At 43.6% G+C, this 20,530-nt stretch overlaps 1 protein-coding gene across 1 annotated transcript in view; it reads right to left on the bottom strand.

Moving 5' to 3' along the window:
- Positions 1-20,530, bottom strand: part of KCNH5 (potassium voltage-gated channel subfamily H member 5) — a 235,511-nt gene that overhangs the window by 162,321 nt on the left and 52,660 nt on the right. Inside the window, exon 6 of the mRNA XM_073350736.1 lies at positions 19,991-20,383. Coding sequence (XP_073206837.1) covers positions 19,991-20,383 — 393 coding nt within the window. The remainder of the gene's footprint in view (positions 1-19,990; positions 20,384-20,530) is intronic.

Here is a 20,530-nt window from a genome sequence, read left to right as displayed (position 1 = left end):
ATTTCACTGGGCACTCGGCTGGACCCAGCCCAACTACAGTCTAAGAGACCCACAAAGCAAAAGCCCAGAGCACCTATTTTTAAAAAGGGGAGGATATTCTTATAATACTACATTGCACCAAGTTCATCCATGGTGTCACTCCACTGAAGTCAGCACTTTACAAATTAAAGGCCTAATCCTGAAAAGTTCCAAACATCTTCTGTGACATCAATGGGAAAAAAAGAAGAGAAAGGGAGAAAGTCCCTGCAGGACAGGGCCCTGTAATGGGGACACCATTTGCCTGGCTCCCTCATGTGGCCAAGGTGTTTCCACCGCACCCCGTCTGCCTCTTCTCTTTGGGGCCCCTTAGAAGTGCCATACAGTCTCTCAGGGGAGGGTGGATGGTAACCCTGAGAAAATGGGCCGGTAGCCCAAAGTAATTCAAGATAGTCCTCTGCATCCCAAACACAAAGTTCGTCATAGCAACCCCGTAGTTTGTACCCATCTCCAAAGCTCCTGCTAACGGTTAGCAGGAGCTTTGGAGATGGGTACGAACTACGGGAAATTCGTCATAGCAACCCCGTAGTTCATACCCATCTCCTGAGCTTTGGAGATGGGTACGAACTACGGGGTTGCTATGACGAACTTTGTGTTTGGGATGCTGAGGACTATCTTGAATTACTTTGGGCTACTGACCCACACCGAGCCTTTATTGGGCCCAGCAGAAGCCTAGCCTGCCAGCTCTGCCTCCCTTCAGTGCACGCAATGTTGTGAGAGAGAAAGCAGCATGTATACTCCTCTCCTTCTGATGGCTCCTCCTGATTGGTAGGGAGGGGAGCCCTGCCCAGCATGCAGTATAGGGCTCCTGATCCCAGGGCCTTAACTAACAGTCTGCCCATCCCGCTGTTAACTGCCTGGAATCACCTCCTCTCTTCCTCTTTCAGCCAGTTTCCTAGCATGTGCTTACACCAATATCCCTGGGATGGGGGTCTTCTGCCCACACCCACATCCTGCTTAGGTTTAAAGGACCAGTATACCCCATTACAGGCCCCAATACCTCTGTCAAGTAGGTATGTATTATTCCCCTTTTACATATGGAGAGACTGAACCAGAGATTCAGTCCAAGGAGTCACTGTCAGGTTTGGATTAAAACTCAGGAGTTTATTATTATTATTATTTATCATCTGTATTACTGTAGGTCCCAGGACCCCCAGTCATTAACCTGAATCCCATTGTGCAAGGTGCTGTACAAACAGAAGGACAGTCTCTCCCCCAAAGAGCTTACAGTTTGGCTCATCCTCCTATGCTCACACTCAATGTTTTCTCTTTCTAAGTTATAAAGATAGGTTAGCAGCACCAGTACAATTATCCTCAAAAATAACATTTAACTCCAAGTCTCAGAGAAAGTCTGTGTTGAAAATTATACCCTTTCCCAAACTTACATAACGATTACCTTTTATTTTGCATCACTGACCCAGGATCTATTTATCATACCATGAAACAAAGGGGAACACTCAATTTTAACTGCTGTTGATATATGCCTTACCTGAAATAGTACTACTGTGAAACTTGTTCAAACGGCCTGCTAGTCTCCAAGCCAATTTAGTTGGATCAATTGTTTTAAGACCAGTAAAAAGAGATTTACAGTCTGCTTAAACTAAGAAGGTGAACAGTTTAAAAAATCTTTTCCACAAAGTACTGTACCAAGGCCCCAGTTCAGCGAAGCACTTAAGCATGCACTTGACTTCAAGCATATGAGTTTTCCTATTGAAATCAGTGGGACTACTCAGGTGTTTAAGTACAGTGCTGGGCCTGAATGGGTACCTTTGATACTTCCTCTGACACAAAATATCTCCTGAGGATAATGGTGTAACTGATAGATTGTTCACACAGGGCTTTGCCAAAGATTCAATAGAGGTGGAATTAATTAGGGTAACTGGATTTTAGTGTCAAATTAATGCCATAAAGAACGTAGGTTAACACAGGTTGTTTTCTTAATCCAACAGCTTGCAATTTCTCTTTGTGTTCATTCTCCTTTCAAGCGGCAGGCTGTATTTATATTATATTATGATAACTTATGGATCACGTAAAAAAACAAAAAACCCTATGTTGGGAATCCAACACTATTTTAAAGGGGGGTTACTAGTTTGGCCCCAACAGCCTCAAGAACTGTGGGAGCGGAAAGGGGATTTAGAGCAACCTGAGTGGTGCAGCTGTGGATCTAGTCCAATTTTCTCATAATATCCTTCAGATGTTGTAAAATACATTTTTGACACTGCAGAGCCAGCCTCCGAGGGAGGATAATTTGTCATTACATTAACATATCTGGGCAGAAAGTCAATTGAGCCAAATGCTTGCAATATCTCATAGACTACATGTTCTCTGCTTGAGGACATCAGATTATATTATGAGCATGAACACAATCTGAAACCACATCTCATGAAATGAAAGGGTTGTGGACAGGGTATTAAATCATGGCACAATGAAACCAGGCCATTTTCTCATCTCACAGCTTGTCTGGTCTTCAGAATTTTCCTAATTGAAAAACTGTTTACGCAGAAAAGTCATTTCATTTGTACAGATTTGGAAGTATTAAATCCAAAAATAATATTCAAAATCCATTCATGATTTTCGTGTTTTAAAAAGTTCAGGGAATGATCCAAAGTCCATTGAAGTCAATGGAAAGATTCCCCTTGACATCAGTAGCCACTGAATCAGAAAACAAAAGAAAATAAAAATAATCAAATGGTACTTATTGTGACAAAGCCAGACATTTACAGGGGGAAAAAAGCAAACTACGCTAAAGTTTAATAGCCCCTGTACTGCATATGCTGTTCTCTAATGGAGATTTGCGTTTACTCCAGTTCTTCTAAACTCACATTTTTAAAAAGATACGGTGGCTAGAAATGAGAAAATCCTGCCACTATTCTCACTTGAGATTATTGTGATGTTCTCACTCTCCTGATGTTCAGAATGTGGCCAACTGTTGCTCCATCCACAATCTCATTTATTTAGTTAATACTGAATCCCCAACTTCCTTGGCTCTTCTCTGTGGTTTTAAGTCCTTGTGTGGTATGCAGACTTGGTTGCTTGACAAACTACTTTGGACAATGGAAAGAGATCACATGTGCTTGCCGATTCCTTTAGATCTATCAGCAATTTTGGTACTGTTGACCACAAGGAATCAGGGACAGTCTTGAAGACCTATGCAGGGATAGGTATAGCTGAGTGGTACAGTTCATTTCTTCTGGAAAGAACACAGCCAATAACATTGGGCATTTGCTCTTCTGATCCATGAGCTCTTGTAATGAGTACAAGTTTCTGAACTAGCATCCTTCCTATTAAATAGGCACATAGTGGGGCTGGCTGTGGTGTCTTCTGAATATTCAGATGGTAGCAGTTTTCCTTCTGTACTTAGCAAGGAGAGCATTTTCAATGAAGAGTCCTTCATTTACTCATCATTAAACAAAGCCACATTTGTTGACTTGGGAATATTGCTAAGTCTATTTCCTCAAACTTTCTTCAATGGACATGTTGAACGAGGAGATTAGTTTAGAGGGTTGAGTGACTGAGTATTTATCTTGTTGAATTATAGGCTGGACTGGTATTAATGTTGCCCGACACTATTATTAAGGTTGCCTGACACCTCCTATTATAAGACCCTAATTTCAGTCTCTCTTAACTTTGCCAAACTTTAACCAATTAGGCTGAAATTTTCCATTTGGGGTATCTGCCTCAGGCTGAATTTTTTTTTTTAAACAAAACTTGTAGCCAACACAATTCTCTCTTTTCTGAGAATGAGGTTAGAGGAAAATATTTTTTTTTGCCCATGTTAAAAAAATTCTGGCAACCTTTTCTTTTAAAAGCTCTAGTGCCCTTATGCTTTGGAAAAGGGCTTGACGTTTGGCTGCGGGGGAGGGCTTCTGTGTCAGAGATGTGCTTTTTCTTTTCCCAGTGAAAATCCACCCAAATTTGGTGAAGTTCTAAGACATTGAGAAATCATAGCTTGCATATGCTCAGTAGAGTCCTCTTAGATTTGAGCAGCTAGATTCCCCAGAGATTCAATGGACACTGGGGATGCTCCAGCCAGGAGCTGAATATGACTTTCCTCTGCAGCTGTAGCTCTGGGCTGCTACAGGATGTGGTGAGTCAGGATGCCTGAAATGGAGGCTCCCTGTGCTCTCAGTTCAGGTGCTTTCCTGGATGGGTCCAGGCAGCATAGAAGAGCAAGGAATCTACCTGATTTGAACAAGGAAAAATCAAAGGCCAGACCTGCAGAGGAGGTAGGGGGACCTGATTGGGACAAGGAACCTAAGGGGTGGGGAATAAGACTGGAGGCTGGCACAGGTGGGGTGAAGAGGGTGGCCTGAGAGTTGGGGTGGGGAAGGAGACTGGGTGCCAGGGAGGGAAATGGGAGGGTGGGGGACTGGAAGCCAGTAGGTGGGAGGAAGCTGAGACTGGATGAAGAAAGGGAGGTGACTCAGACTGGATGGGCAAAGAGTCTGGGACTCAGAGTGAGGGGGAACTCTGATACTGGATGAGGATCCTGGGGAATGAGATTGGGACTGAGAGCCAGTGGGGACAGGGAACATGGGTGGAGATGGTGGGAGAAGTGGAGCTGAGATAGGGGAGATTGACAAATCAGATGAGGAGTTGTGTGGGGGACTGGAACTGGCTGATGAAGGAAATGGAGAACAAGGACCTGGGGGTGGAAGTTGGAATGGCTGGGCAAGGAGACTGAGACCAGGATGAGAAGCCTGAGAAACAGAGACTGCGATCGGCTAGGGGAGAGGATTGGGACTCATGCCTCATTCACTGTACACACAGATCCTGCAACAAATGAAGCCAAGTGCCCTACAAATAAGTCTCTTTCACTACCCAATCCTGATTCATCCCCAGAACAGGTCCATCCTGTGCCTAAATGAGGTAGAGGTCCTGTGGAAAAAATAATATGTAATCAGGTCATTAAAAACTATCATAATTCATATGCACAAGGAGCTAATTTGAAGCACAGGGAACCTTAATTCTGGCATTTCCTAACTTTTGAGTACTTGATTTTGCAAACTTATTAATGTTCCCCTAACATAGTTCTTTGTGTTTATATATATAACGTGCGCACAGAGACAGAGACAGAGACACAGAGCCAGCCATACACAGGAAATAAGCACCTAGGATAGGGCTTTCAGAAGCATTCAATGTTAGCCAAACTCTGCTCCCATTCACTTTCCTAGGAGCAGATTTTGGCCAAAACTGAGGACTGTTAAAAATCCCATTCTTAGAGTCTTAGGGATAGCAGTATTTTTATAAATTGATATAAAAAACATAATACCCTGCAATTATATTTTTATACGCAGCCATGAAATATCACTAAAAATCCCTTTTAAGCTAATATGTAAATTTGTTTGATTTTAAAATGTCATCAGCACAGTTCTGCTATCATTTATACAAGTTTGAGTTTGACATAAGTCAATGGGATCTGAATGGGGCACATTTTATTCTGAAAAGAAAATATTCTACAGAATAACATCTCTGTAAAAGACTTGTAACTGAATCAATTAGTTACCTAACAATGATAACCTAAATTATCTTTCCTAAGGTTTGGAAATCTCTTTCAAGCATAGCATTGTAACATGTAGGCAGAGCCTTCCTTTAGCTAACAACACTAACAGCATGTTGGACCCTCGTGTGCACTGAATTGGTAAATTGCTCTGTAACTTTTTAATATTACAGGATGATTTTTTCCTTCAGATACATCTCAATTTTAAAATTTGATTTAGTTTGACCTTTTTATTTATTAAGCTCTGGGCACATAAACAAAAAAAAATCATTAAGAACCATGTCTGACACTTGAAATCCTCCCAAACCCACAAATCTGGGACTCCAAGCCTGGGTGTGAGTAGCCACACTGCAAGGCCAACTCCAAGTTAGCGTGCCCTCATTGGTGCTGCACTTACCAGTTTGTGTCCCCTTAGGACTTATGGGGGCATATCCCATGATTCTTTGTGCTGCAATAAGTTGAACCACTCAGTGATTCTTTCCCAGTGAATTGTGGGAGAACTTGTCTGCCGCCCTTCTGGGCACCCAGGAGAATTGTGGGAAGGCACTGGAGGATTATCAGCACTCACATGGTTTAGCCTGTGTCCTCACTGCAAAGTGGGTGGGTACCAGCCTAAGTGAAAGCTACACCTGGTCTCTCACCTATTGCCTCAGACAGGCCAGCTAGGCTGAAAGCACCACTAGCCTCAGGACAGAGGTTTTGTGTGTGTGAACATAACTGGGTTTAGGAGAAACACCTGAATATGAGCCTGGGTTAAGTCTGCAGTGAAGACATAACCACAGAGACTCATGGTTAGGGCTCCATGTCTGTCACGGAGGTTGTGGAAGTCATGGATTCTGCAGCGGCCAGTATGGCTGACCCCAGGGCCACCCAAGTAGCAGGACCTGGTGGCCTTGGGGACAGTCACACCAGCCACTGTTGGAGAGGCTCTGCAGCCAGCCACACCAGCCACTGTCCCGGGGACCACCCAAGCAGTGGCCAACCCAGTTGGCCCTGTGAACTGCCAGCAGCGGTCCCAGGGCAGCCGGAGGAGCAGCTGGCTCCCTGGGGCTTTCCCCTCACACACACAGCAGCGGCCGAGCAGCAGCGGGACCCCCTGAGGCTTCTCCCCTCCCCGCAGCTGGTGCCGCAGACCCCCCGTTCCTCCTCCCCCCCACCCCCAATTCAATCAGGGGTATTTGTATGGTATAAGTCATAGACAGGTCATGGGCTGTGATTTTTTGCTTCTTACCCATGACCTGTCCATGACCTTTAATAAAAATACCTGTGATGAAATTGTAGCCTTACTCATGGTTTTAGCTGTGGAATTCCCTGGTTCAATCCACGATATCGGTAAAAATGGGGTCTGTCAGAAAAGCATAAATAAAACATACTCCCTGAACACTCTGCACTAGCTAAAGTTTCCATCAAATTGAAATCAAAGCTGGGGGGCAAGACAGAGATGAACATCTTGATCAAGATAAAAGTTTGGTTTCCCCCCCACCCTCGTGATTTAGTCCTCAGGCCAGCTAAGCTTGCCTGGATCTGAAACATGAACATATGTAAATATAAGCTTAAGAATACTGTCCTCTCTAGCTCCCACCAAGCTGTAGATCTTTTTGGGATAATTAACAGATCTCTCCTCTGGGACTGGGAGCCTGCTTCACAGCTCCTTGGAAGGATCAAAAACAACAATGCAGCAGAGATTCCAGACTTGACCTACCTCAGTTTGATTCAGAAGTTGTCTAGACCTACTGCACTGATCTGTAACGTTAGATTTCGTTACTAAGCAATTAGTAAGTAATAAGCAAGAAATAAGCACATCTCCAGAAGGTACATAGCCGTGCAGTGAAAAACAAGCACTGCTTCGTGACATATAAGCTGTCTGAAATTTTAGAAGTAAATCACTCTCAGATTTTTTCTTCAAATTGAGCTACTTAAATAGAGCTTAGCCTTAAAATCCATGGTTAACTTCTTAATGCTTCTTTTCTGAAGTTCATGTTCAAATAAATCTTCCAACACATCACATATGCTCACAGGCCTTTTTTAGGTAATCAATTAATGTACCAAAGCCTCATGGATACTGATCTAAGTGCTAGTGCAAGAAAAATAAAAAGCAACTTTTTAAGGACTAGATTCATAGAATATCAGGATTGGAAGGCACCTCGGGAGGTCATCTAGTCCAACCCCCTGCTCAAAGTAGGACCAATCCCCAATTTTTACCCCAGATCCCTAAATGGCCCCCTTAAGGATTGAACTCACAACCCTGGGTTTAGCAGGCCAATGCTCAAACCACTGAGCTATCCCTCCCCCCAATCCTACATGTCGCCATGTGGCCATACGGGCATAAGCTCTGCACAGCTACTGAGAACTTTGATCCAGATAAACAGAATCCCATTTACACCACTGAAGTCAAAGGGAGTTTTGCCACGGACTTCGATCAGTGTAGGACTGAGCCTTTACTCCCCTCGCAGAGCAGGCTGGCAGGGAGCGGATGAGGAGGGGCAGGGACTGGGTGAAGTCTTGGCTCCAACCTTCCCACTAATAGCCAGAAAGTGGAATGATGTAATTTGCTGATGATAGGCCAGCAGCAAACTACCACACCCTCACCCCCAGATCAAGGAAAGAGCAGTGAAGGAATACTCAGAGGGGTTTCTCAGGGTATGTCTACACTACAAACCTAAGTCGACCTATATTAGGTTGACTTACAGCCACCGCAGTAATTACTGCGGTAGTGCAGGTCCACAGGACACTCCTTGGGTCGGTGGTGCCTGTCCTCACTAGGAGCACTTCCACCGACCGAAGAGGGGCAGTGTGGGGAGCTGAGAGTCTGATCTCTTAGCTCCATGGGCAGCTCCCTGCCAAGAGCCAGGCTGTCCCCCGACCGGGGCTTCTTGCCTCTCCGTGCCCTGCCGGGAGCTAGGCTGAGGGAAGCCAAACAAGGCTTCTCACCACTGGGGTCCAGCTGACCCGGCTTCAGGGCTCTCTCTCCCTCCCTCCCCACCTCCCTCCCCAGGGGAGCTGGGCAGTCTTGTCAATTTCATGGCTCACTGTGAAATTAACAAAGCTGCCCAGCAGCAGGGGGCCACTCGGGCTTCTCATCTGCCTAGCTGGGCGCAAGGTCCAAAGCTACCCCAGATTCTCACTCCAGCTCCTAGCTGGGCACAGGTCCAGCCACTCAGCTCACCAGGGCAGGGGGGGCTTTCTTGTCAATTTCACAGCTCCTGCCCTTAGCATGCCTTTAACAAAAGTAAGGACTACTTAAAGAACTACACAGTTCTCAGTAGCCCTGTTTGTCTTTCTTCCACAGGAGAGAGGCGACTTTGTGTGTACAAAATGCAAACTGGTTTCCATATTGGAAGAGAAGGTTGAAGGCCTGGAGCAACAGGTATCGACCCTGCGTTGCATAAGAGAAACTGAAGATTTCCTGGACAGAAGTCAGGATATGCTTCTACGGGCACAAGGTTCTGAAAATTCAGAGCAGGCTGCACAGCGGGGACAGGAGGACGGTGAAGAAATTTGGCAACATGTGACCTCCAGAAGAAGAAGGGGGAACGTCCATGTACCAGCAACGCGGACACAGGTAAGTAACCGTTTTCATGTTCTCTCCACAGGTACCATTGAGGGGAGTGGCCCAGATGATATGTCTGGGGGAAGGGAGCAGAAGGAGATTCCACCAGTTGAAAGGCATGAGATGCACTGTCCTAAGGTTGAGGGTTCCACGACCACCACTCCCAAGAGAAGGAGGCAGGTGGTGGTGGTCGGGGACTCTCTCCTCAGGGGGACTGAGTCATCTATCTGCCGCCCTGACCGGGAAAACAGAGAAGTCTGCTGCTTGCCAGGGGCTAAGATTTGAGATGTGATGGAGAGACTGCCGAGACTCATCAAGCCCTCGGACCGCTACCCCTTCCTGCTTTTCCACATGGGCACCAATGACACTGCCAAGAATGACCTTGAGCGGATCACTGCAGACTACGTGGCTCTGGGAAGGAGGATAAAGGAGTATGAGGCGCAAGTGGTGTTCTCATCCATCCTCCCTGTGGAAGGAAAAGGCCGGGGTAGGGATCGTCGAATCGCGGAAGTCAATGAATGGCTACGCAGGTGGTGTCGGAGAGAAGGCTTTGGATTCTTCGACCATGGGATGGTGTTCCAAGAAGGAGGAGTGCTAGGCAGAGACGGGCTCCACTTAACGAAGAGAGGGAAGAGCATCTTCGCGAGCAGGCTGGCTAACCTAGTGAGGAGGGCTTTAAACTAGGTTCATCGGGGGAAGGAGACCAAAGCCCTGAGGTAGGTGGGGAAGCGGGATACCGGGAGGAAGCATGAGCAGGAGCGTGTGAGAGGGGAGGGCTCCTGCCTCAGACTGAGAAAGAGGGGCGATCAGCGGGTTATCTCAAGAGCCTATATACAAATGCACAAAGCCTGGGAAACAAGCAGGGAGAACTGGAGGTCCTGGCAAAGTCAAGGAATGATGACGTGATTGGAATAACAGAGACTTGGTGGGATAACTCGCATGACTGGAGTACTGTCATGGATGGGTATAAACTGTTCAGGAAGGACAGGGAGGCCAGAAAAGGTGGGGGAGTTGCACTGTATGTAAGGAAGCAGTATGACTGCTCAGAGCTCAAGTATGGAACTGCAGAAAAACCTGAGAGTCTCTGGATTAAGTTCAGAAGCGTGAGCAACAAGGGTGATGTCGTGGTGGGAGTCTACTGTAGACCACCAGACCAGGGGGATGAGGTGGACGAGGCTTTCTTCCGGCAAGTCGCAGAAGCTACTAGATCGCACGCCCTGGTTCTCATGGGCGACTTCAATAATCCTGATATCTGCTGGGAGAGCAATACAGCAGTGCACAGACAATCCAGGAAGTTTTTGGAAAGTATAGGGGACAATTTCCTGGTGCAAGTGCTGGAGGAACCAACTAGGGGCAGAGCTCTTCTTGACCTGCTGCTCACAAACCGGGAAGAATTAGTAGGGGAAGCAAAAGAGGATGGGAACCTGGGAGGCAGTGACCATGAGATGGTCAAGTTCAGGATCCTGATACAAGGAAGAAAGGAAAGCAGCAGAATACGGACCCTGGACTTCAGAAAAGCAGACTTTGACTCCCTCGGGGAACTGATGGGCAGGATCCCCTGGGAGAATAACATGAGGGGGAAAGGAGTCCAGGAGAGCTGGCTGTATTGTAAAGAATCCTCATTGGGGTTACAGGGACAAACCATCCCGATGTGTAGAAAGAATAATAAATATGGCAGGCGACCAGCTTGGCTTAACAGTGAAATCCTTGCTGATCTTAAACACAAAAAAGAGGCTTACAAAAGTGGAAGATTGGACAAATGACCAGGGAGAAGTATAAAAATATTGCTCGGGGATGCAGGAGTGAAATCAGGAAGGCTAAATCACACCTGGATTCGCAGCTAGCAAGAGATGTTAAGAGTAACAAGAAGGGTTTCTTCAGGTATGTTGGCAACAAGAAGAAAGCGAAGGAAAGTGTGGGCTCCTTACTGAATGAGAGAGGCAACCTAGTGACAGAGGATGTGGAAAAAGCTAATGTACTCAATGCTTTTTTTGCCTCTGTCTTCACGAACAGGGTTAGCTCCCAGACTACTGCACTGGGCAGCACAGCATGGGGAGGGGGTGGCCAGCCCTCTGTGAAAAAAAGAAGTGGTTTGGGACTATTTAGAAAAGCTGGACGTGCACAAGTACATGGGGCCGGATGCGTTGCATCCGAGAGTGCTAAAGGAGTTGGCGGATGTGATCGCAGAGCCATTGGCCATTATCTTTGAAAACTCATGGCAATCCGGGGAAGTCCCGGACGACTGGAAAAAGGCTAATGTAGTGCCCATCTTTAAAAAAGGGAAGGAGGAGGATCCTGGGAACTACAGGCCAGTCAGCCTCACCTCAGTCCCCGGAAAAATCATGGAGCAGGTCCTCAAGGAATCAATCCTGAAGCACTTAGAGGAGAGGAAAGTGACCAGGAACAGTCAGCATGGATTCACCAAGGGCAAGTCATCCCTGAGTAATCTAATTGCCTTCTATGATGAGATAACTAGCTCTGTGGATGAGGGGAAAGTGGTGGACGTGTTGTTCCTTGACTTTAGCAAAGCTTTTGACACGGTCTCCCACAGTATTCTAGTCAGCAAGTTAAAGAAGTATGGGCTGGATGAATGCACTATAAGGTGGGTAGAAAGTTGGCTAGATTGTCGGGCTCAACGGGTAGTAATCAATGGCTCCATGTCTAGTTGGCAGCTGGTATCTAGCGGAGTGCCCCAAGGGTTGGTCCTGGGGCCGGCTTTGTTCAATATCTTCATTAATGACCTGGAGGATGGTGTGGATTGCACCCTCAGCAAGTTTGCGGATGACACTAAACTGGGAGGAGTGGTAGATACGCTGGAGGGTAGGGATAGGATACAGAGGGACCTAGACAAATTGGAGGATTGGGCCAAAAGAAATCTGATGAGGTTCAACAAGGACAAGTGCAGAGTCCTGCACTTAGGATGGAAGAATCCCATGCACCGCTATAGACTAGGGACCAAATGGCTAGGCAGCAGTTCTGCAGAAAAGGACCTAGGGGTTACAGTGGACAAGAAGCTGGATATGAGTCAACATGTGCCCTTGTTGCCAAGAAGGCCAATGGCATTTTGGGATGTATAAGTAGGGGCACTGCCAGCAGATCGAGGGACATGATCGTCCCCCTCTATTCAACATTGGTGAGGTCTCATCTGGAGTACTGTGTCCAGTTTTGGGCCCCACACTACAAGAAGGATGTGGAAAAATTGGAGAGAGTCCAGAGAAGGGCAACAAAAATGATTAGGGGTCTGGAACACATGACTTATGAGGAGAGGCTGAGGGAACTGGGATTGTTTAGTCTACAGAAGAGAAGAATGAGGGGGGATTTGATAGCTGCTTTCAACTACCTGAAAGGTGGATCTAAAGAGGATGGATCTAGGCTATTCTCAGTGGTGGAAGAGGACAGGACAAGGAGTAATGGTCTCAAGTTGCAGTGGGGGAGGTTCAGGTTGGATATTAGGAAAAACTTTTTCACTAGGAGGGTGGTGAAACACTGGAATGCGTTACCTAGGGAGGTGGTGGAATCCCCTTCCTTAGAAGTTTTTAAGGTCAGGCTTGACAAAGCCCTGACTGGGATGATTTAGTTGGGGATTGGTCCTGCTCTGGGCAGGGGGTTGGACTAGATGACCTCCAGAGGTCCCTTCCAACTCTGATATTATATGATTCTAAGGACCATGTCAAATTACAATGACATCTACCTTTGAAAACAAGGGATATTTTTCTATTTAGCCATTTAATTTTTTTTCCTATGCCATCTTTGGACTCCATTTTGCGTATGAGAACTTTATGCTCCAAATATTGTAAAGTGTACCATTCCCTCCACTTCCTTTTGCATGAAGTAATTTGAATATTACAGATTTGTGCCACTGCAGTCAGTGCTATTTAGGTCTGCATCTGAAAAGGTTCCTTCAGTTGCCTTGATTTCTTCCTAAACCCTCTCCTCCTTATGCCAGACAGACAAGCAGGCAGGTCTCAATGCTTCCCTTGAAAGTATTCCACATGGAATTAGCCCAATTAGACTCTGTGTTAGTTAGTGTATGTTTCACTAACGGTATGAACTGAAATGACTTCTGTCCCACATCTGTTTCCCAGTAATGTATACAGTACATTAAAAAAAGAAAAAGCCAGATGAAAAGCGTAATTAAAATTCAATATCCTATACTTTAAATCATTGGCTATAAACGTTGAATAGAATCCGACACTACAGACAAATACATTGGAACAAATTCATTCCCGGTGTAATTCAGAAAACTTCAATGGACTTGCATTAGGAATGAGTTTGATCCATTATCACTGTATGGTATGCTTTAAGCAAGACTAAATTTATTCTTGACCATGCTAAGCAAGCCATTGTATTTATTACATTGTATACTTTTCTGCATAGCAGAACAGAGAGAATGTGGTATTCTTCATATATAATAACTTTCAGACTGAATGGAAATGAGAAATTGCCAAGGCTCAGTCTGATCACTTCTGTCATTGTGTTACTCGAGTTTTCAGCATGGTTTAACACTTAGCTTCACTAGTGATTCAATTCTGGGTGGGTTTCAGAGTAGCAGCCATGTTAGTCTGTATCCGCAAAAAGAAAAGGAGTACTTGTGGCACCTTAGAGGCGAACAAATTTATTTGAGCATGAGCTTTCATGAGCTGCAGCTCACTTCATCGGATGCATTCAGTGGAAAATTCTGGGTGGGGTTTCTGTCAGCCACTTGGAGAAAAACGGAAGTAGCTATCATCACACTGTATCATTTGGTACCACTGCTACTTTCTTATTAAGTACGTCAATTCGTCGTGCTAGCACATTGAAATTAGATCTCGTAAACCCTTAATTTAAGTACTTTCGGAAAGGTAACACTTTTGGTAAGTTATTGTAAATGGTATTACTGATGAACTAATTGAATCAACTTTCAATTTATAACAATTGCTATTTTGGCTAGTAAAATTAATGCATGGAAGTTTCTGCTACCACTATAGCAGATCAAAATTGGTAATAAAAATGATATTACACTGTTAACCTCTCTCTGTCTCAGTGTGATATGTACAGATTCGTGTATTTCATCTAGTCTGGCTGCCATAGAATTTCATCATGACTATAAAGAAAAGGAGGACTTGTGGCACCTTAGAGACTAACCAATTTATTTGAGCATGAGCTTTCGTGAGCTACAGCTCACTTCATCGGATGCATTCAGTGGAAAATACAGTGGGGAGATTTATATACATAGAGAACATGAAACAATGGGTGTTACCATACACACTGTAATGAGAGTAATCACTTAAGGTGAGCTATTACCAGCAGGAGAGCAGGGGGGAATTATCACTACAAAAGGTTTTTTCCTCCCCACTCTCCTGCTGGTAATAGCTCACCTTAAGTGATCGCTCTCGTTACAGTATGTATGGTAACACCCATTGTTCCATGTTCTCTGTGTATATAAATCTCCCCACTGTATTTTCCACTGAATGCATCCGATGAAGTGAGCTGTAGCTCACGAAAGCTTACGCTCAAATAAATTGGTTAGTCTCTAAGGTGCCACAAGTCCTCCTTTTCTTTTTGCGAAGACAGACTAACACTGCTGCTACTCTGAAACCTATCATGACTAAAGCATATCTTCTAGAAAAGCATCCAGTTTTCATGTGAAGAATTTAAAAGATGGAGAATCCACCACGTTCCTTGATAGTTTGTTCCAATGACCAATCACCCTGCCTGTTAAAAATGTGTGCTTTACAGTAGAACCTCCGAGTTATGAACATCTCGGGAATGGAGGTTGTTTGTAACTCTGAAATGTTTGTAACTCTGAACAAAACATTATGGTGGTTCCTTCAAATGTTTACAACTGAACATTGACTTAATACAGCTTTGAAACTTTACTATGCAGAAAAAATGCTTCTTTCCCTTTATTTTTTGGTAGTTTATGTTTAACACAGTACTGTACTGTATTTGCCTTTTTTTTTTTTTTTGGTCTCTGCTGCTGCCTGATTGAGTACTTCCAGTTCCAAATGAGGTGTGTGGTTGACTGGTCAGTTCGTAACTCTGAGGTTCTACTGTATTTCCAATTTGAACATGTCTGGCTTTAACTTCCAGCTGCGGGTTCTTGAACTTTAACGTTAGGTGCAGAAGAATGTGCCTAAAACGAACCATTTGAAAACCCAGGCTGCTATCCAGTTCTACAACCCCACAAATCCACCTCCATATCAAGACTTCCTACCTCACTCTTTACAGTACCGGACGTATTATTCTAGGGCCATTTTTCTTGCAGTGATGGGCTAAAACTTCCACTTTTTGCTTCATTACTAACCAGAAACCTCATTAATTTAAACCAAAATTCACAGCAATATTAAGAGCACTAATCATTTAGTAAAACTATGAAATCTGTGCGTGAAGGATCCAGCCCTATTTAAACTGATGGGAAAACAATTTGAAGGAGTGTCTTCCACTTTCCAAAGAACTAATTTTTGGATGATTCTATTCTACTTGAGTTATTTATACTGCACTCATCACCCTAGTATCTAAGCACCAGTACCCAAGACTCCTCAGTCCTATGCCATTGAGAAGTGGCCTTGAGAGGACTGACGCCACCATTGGCCAGAGGCTGGCCCTTTGGGATCACGTCACCCACCTTGGAGACAAAGTCCCCACACATCGAACGCTGAAAAAAATCAGATCTGAGGTCAGGAGGGGACACTGCTCAGTCACAGATTGTCAGTGGTTGCATGGTCACCCACAATTAACCTGGCTGCACTAAATCAGTACTCACACTGTGGAGCACTTAGACGCCTGGAATAAAGCCCTACAGTGCGGTCACGGCCATTCAGTGCTATTGACCTCCACAGCGTAAGCATGGTATTGTTGCTGCTGTTGTTGCAGACCTGACATATTTATAAAGACCACTGAAGTCAACAGGAGTTTTGCATGAGTAAAAACTTCGGATTCAAGACTTTGTTTAAAAAAAAAACTGGTCCCAAATCTTCAAACTTTTAGACCCCTTCATTTTTATTTTAGAGGTTAACTAGGTGGCCTGATTTTCAGAGCTGTGAACCCAGATTTTCAGAGCTGGGTTAAGATGCTTATACTTCCAAGTCTGAACATTTTAGCCTTTTCTTTTTAAACCAGCTTAAGCTAATAGTGCATCTAATATTTTCCAACTAACTATGACACCTGGCATTTTTCTGATTTCCAACCCTGTGTTATCCTACCCATTTACCTAGCTATGGCAGGTGATCTGCAAAAGAATTATTCAATTCCTCTCCAAGTATTTCTCTTCAACATGTTTTACCATGTTTTCCTACCTCCCTAATACCACTTAAACACATAATGTTCCATCTATCATGTCAATGTAGATTGCTTTCACTGTGTGGTTCTCTCTCTCTCTCATTATCCTACCTTTCTCCCTTCCAGTCACATCATCCAAATCCTCTTAAGCTCTTCATAAGATGCCTCTATAACTCTTACTGCGTAAAGCTACACCTCTTCATCTGCATCAAATCGTCCTAATCCTCTCCTCCTACATCTTAGTGTCATAATCCTTTTCCTCCACATTTTACTGCTGTGACTTTATTTCCACTGAGCAATAAAATGCAGTCATATACACTTATGGCTGAATTCTCAAAAAGTTCTCAGCGCTGGCCTAACTCTGTTCCCACTGAAATCAGTCATAAAACACCCAGTCTAGCCAACATTCCCTGCTTTTGAACATGCTAGCCCAGCATTCTCTTTCCATACATTCCCTCATTTCAGGTTTCTTGGCATATCCTTCCTATTTCTTTCCTAACTACAGTAACTGAATTATGAAATAGTTAATTATTCACACTGTGGCCTGTAAAAGAAATACTGAGATCCATATGCTTATATTGCAATAAATTAATTACTGTATAAGAACCTACAGGAACCCTCTGACCATTCATATATGTTAATTACCATTAATTACCCATGGTAGCAATATGCAGTTGAGCATGGAACTGGGAGGGAACTCATTCAATTACTAGAAATTCATCCTGCTGCTACAGGAGCCTGGAACGGTTGAGGACAGAAGGCAGTAGGCTACCCCCTCCAAACAAACACAATCCCAAAGGACATCGCCATTTCAGACTGTGCAGAAGAACATTCATATATATATATATATGAATGATCAGGGGTTTCCTGTAGGTATATATACACACACACATATACACAAAGATAGATAGCTAGATAGATATCATTAGTTTATGGCATAGAATTGAGAGTGTGTATCTTAAAGTGGACTGTGGGGAGCTAGTAGTCTACATTTTGTTCTCTCTGGGCAAAATTCAGATGTGTGTGCACTGTGCATGCAGGGCTACTGGTCTCAGAGATCCATATTTTAAAGCTCCTGCCCTTCCCTTCAACACTCACGGAGGATGCACCGTAGGGCACTAGAGAGGAAAATCTACAACATGGGCTACCACTCTATCACCTGCCTTCATCCCCACCAGAAATGGCCAGGGCATCTGATGAGCCCTGTGGGGAAAAATGGGGGTTGGACTTATGATCTGCGGGGTCCAACGTAAGAGCATAGCCCAAAATTTCCAGAAGCAAAGAGAGCCAAGTATTTCCTCCCTCCTTGCTGTGGGATTGGAGAGGAATGTTGGGCCAGGATGCAAGTTGAAGAGCCTGTATAGGACTCTGTAAAGCCTCTTGGGATTAACCCTGCCTTTGGGCCATCCTTCATTGCCAAGCCATGTGCCCAAAATGGAGCAGAAAACTTTTCATAAGTGCTAGGTCAATAGGTGCTGATTCCACAGCAATGACTTCTGATGGATATGCCTTGAGCATTGCTTCAAGATGCAGCTTGTAGCCAAGTTCCTTACCCATTCCCTTCTTTTTTCTTCAGTGCCACAGTGAACAATTTGAAGTCAAGGCACTTTCCAGAAGAAATATCTGTCTTTCTGTTACCTAGCTCCAGGAGGAAATTGAGCCACCTTCTCATCAGACCTATAGTACGTGAAAATATTTCTCACAGCACTTCCAACCTGAGTATCTCAATTTCCTTATCACATCAATATCATTTGGGAGAACTGCTGGTACCAAGCCCAAAAGTTCTCTCTCAGGAAAGCCGTCAGTTCAAAAAAGTCAAAGCCAAATGAAGAGAAAGCACAAACGACAACCTTTTAGAAAACAAAAAACCTGCAAAAAAGATGTACATTTAAACTGTAATAAATGAAAACACCTGCCATCTCTATCAGAAAAGACTCTGCTGGCACGCAGAGAAAAAGGAAAATTGAGTAGGGGAGAAGAGCTCAGTGCCTTATTATACAGGTGACTTCAAAGGCCCCTACAGCCTGTTTCTCAGGCACTAGTACTAGATTCCTAATAGCCATCCTTCTTTGAAATGTTCCAGATCTACCTGATGAAATTTGATGAAAGAGAAATACAACAAATTGCTCGCTCACTTAACAGGAGCGGAAACTGTCAAATATCTACTTTGTTGGCAGCTTGGTGATAATTGCTCTAGGCCTAGAGTAGCTCACAATCCCCTTTTTGTTAGTGTTTGTTGTTGGTGAGGGTTTTTTTAATATTATACACACACACAGAGCCAGTAATTTCTTGTATAATCAATGCCCTTTTACAAATATCCGAAGTGAGTTGCTTTCCATGACGCATTAGAGAAAGACGTTAGCAATCTGCAAAACTGCATATATAGTTTATATGCCGTGATGCATGTCCTGCTCGTTTTCCACATTCAAACACACAAACCTGAACACCCATTATATTTTTGTAAAATCAGGTTCTTGCTAACATGGAACTAGTATTTCTTCTTATGTTAATAAGCTATGGTACATTAACAACCTTGTTAGGATCAGCTTCTTACATTGATTGTCTGTATAACTTGATTCCAGAGAGATAGCCCTCATATAAGCTTGCATTTAAACTGCAAGGATTATTACTTCTGTTACATTTTCTATAAATAAAGTGGAACAATGTCAAAAGATTATACTGAGTAGAGAGGTAGGGGTGGCATTTAAAAAGAGCTTTGCAAAATCTGTACCAAAAAACCTGCGTTAAGAAATAGGGGTATGGATTTTTTTAAAGTGAGGCTATATAATTGCAGTGATGAGATTTCTTTAAGAATTAAAAAAAAATCACTTGTACTGTTCAAACAAATAACAGTTCAAATAATAAAAAATGAACAAAGACTTTTTCATCTGTTTAACGTCCGAAGGATACGAGGCCCCAAAGGGAAATTAAAATGAGTTCTGATACCATTATGGCTGCATTTTAATAATGAATTTTGTCTACAGTGTTTCATGTATGCATTATTAGTTGTATTTATTGCTTGTTTCTCCATTATCTTAGCCTACAAGCTTGATTTTTTTTAAAAAATGTTATTAGGGCTAAAAGTTAAGAAGCTTTAATTCAGTGGCCTTTTAAGCTTTTCACTTTTTTCTCAAGTAGTCTATAAAAATTCAAGATATGGGTCTAATTAAGCCTTTTAAAATGCAGACAATACAGACAGTAGTGGAGTTCATCTCTCAAACAGAAGTTGAAAAAGACGTTGCAAGGAGGAAAGGAAAAACAGCAGGGTATAAATAGCAATTCTGGCCAGGATTTTCAAAACCATTCAGAGGTGGACTGGTCTCTGCTCTCACTGAAGTCACTGGGAGCTTTGCCATTGACTTCAGTGGAAGAAGAGTTAGATCAACAGTGAACAATTTTTAAAATCCTGTCCCATAACTTTATAAATCACGCACACCATGGATATTCTTTTGTTTTGCTTAGCAAGACACTTTCCCTTCCCATACAGGACAACACTGCTTAGTGAAAAGCCCAACAGCCAAATTTTATCCTCCAATGTTTGCAGAGTTTCAATTCACTATAGTGAGTATAAATGGGGCCCTAATTGAATTCAAAATTAGAAATAACCCAGGGCAGTCAATTTCATACAGATTGAGATTGCTTACCTCGTCCACATTCTCAAAGGCATTGATGATGTCATAAGGTAAACAGGACAGGAGGTCTATCACAAACCAAGTTTTCAGGTAGTTCATCCTTATGAGTTTGGGATCAGATATAACCTCTCCCCCAGGGCCAACAAAGGTTGTATGAAAGTTTAAAACAATGTCAACCAGAAAAATAACATCCACCACACTGTCCAAAACCAGCCAAGCTATGTTGTTCTGTTTTGTTTTGAAGGAGACATTGTAGGGGACCATAATTGCTGTATAGAAGGTTAGAATTAAGATGACCCAGTCCCAGGTGGTCTTAAAAGCACAATAGTGTAAAATAATGTGTGGTGGAGTCTTTGGAGCTTCTTGTTTATACTGAGGAAGAATATCAGACCCAAGCTGGAGAACCTATAAAAGGAAAGAAACACAGATGTTATGGCGTTCAGTTAACATTCGTTATAATGGGTGCCTTCTGAATTTGTGTAATACACAGAATTAAGGAGAGAATGTTTTCGTTATACCCTGAAGGTTCAAGGCTACCTGTAGTTTCTAAAT

This window comes from Lepidochelys kempii, chromosome 6, assembly GCF_965140285.1.
Source record: "Lepidochelys kempii isolate rLepKem1 chromosome 6, rLepKem1.hap1, whole genome shotgun sequence".
NCBI classification, from domain to species: Eukaryota; Metazoa; Chordata; order Testudines; family Cheloniidae; genus Lepidochelys; species Lepidochelys kempii.
This window is presented reverse-complemented; position numbering and strand designations above follow the sequence as displayed.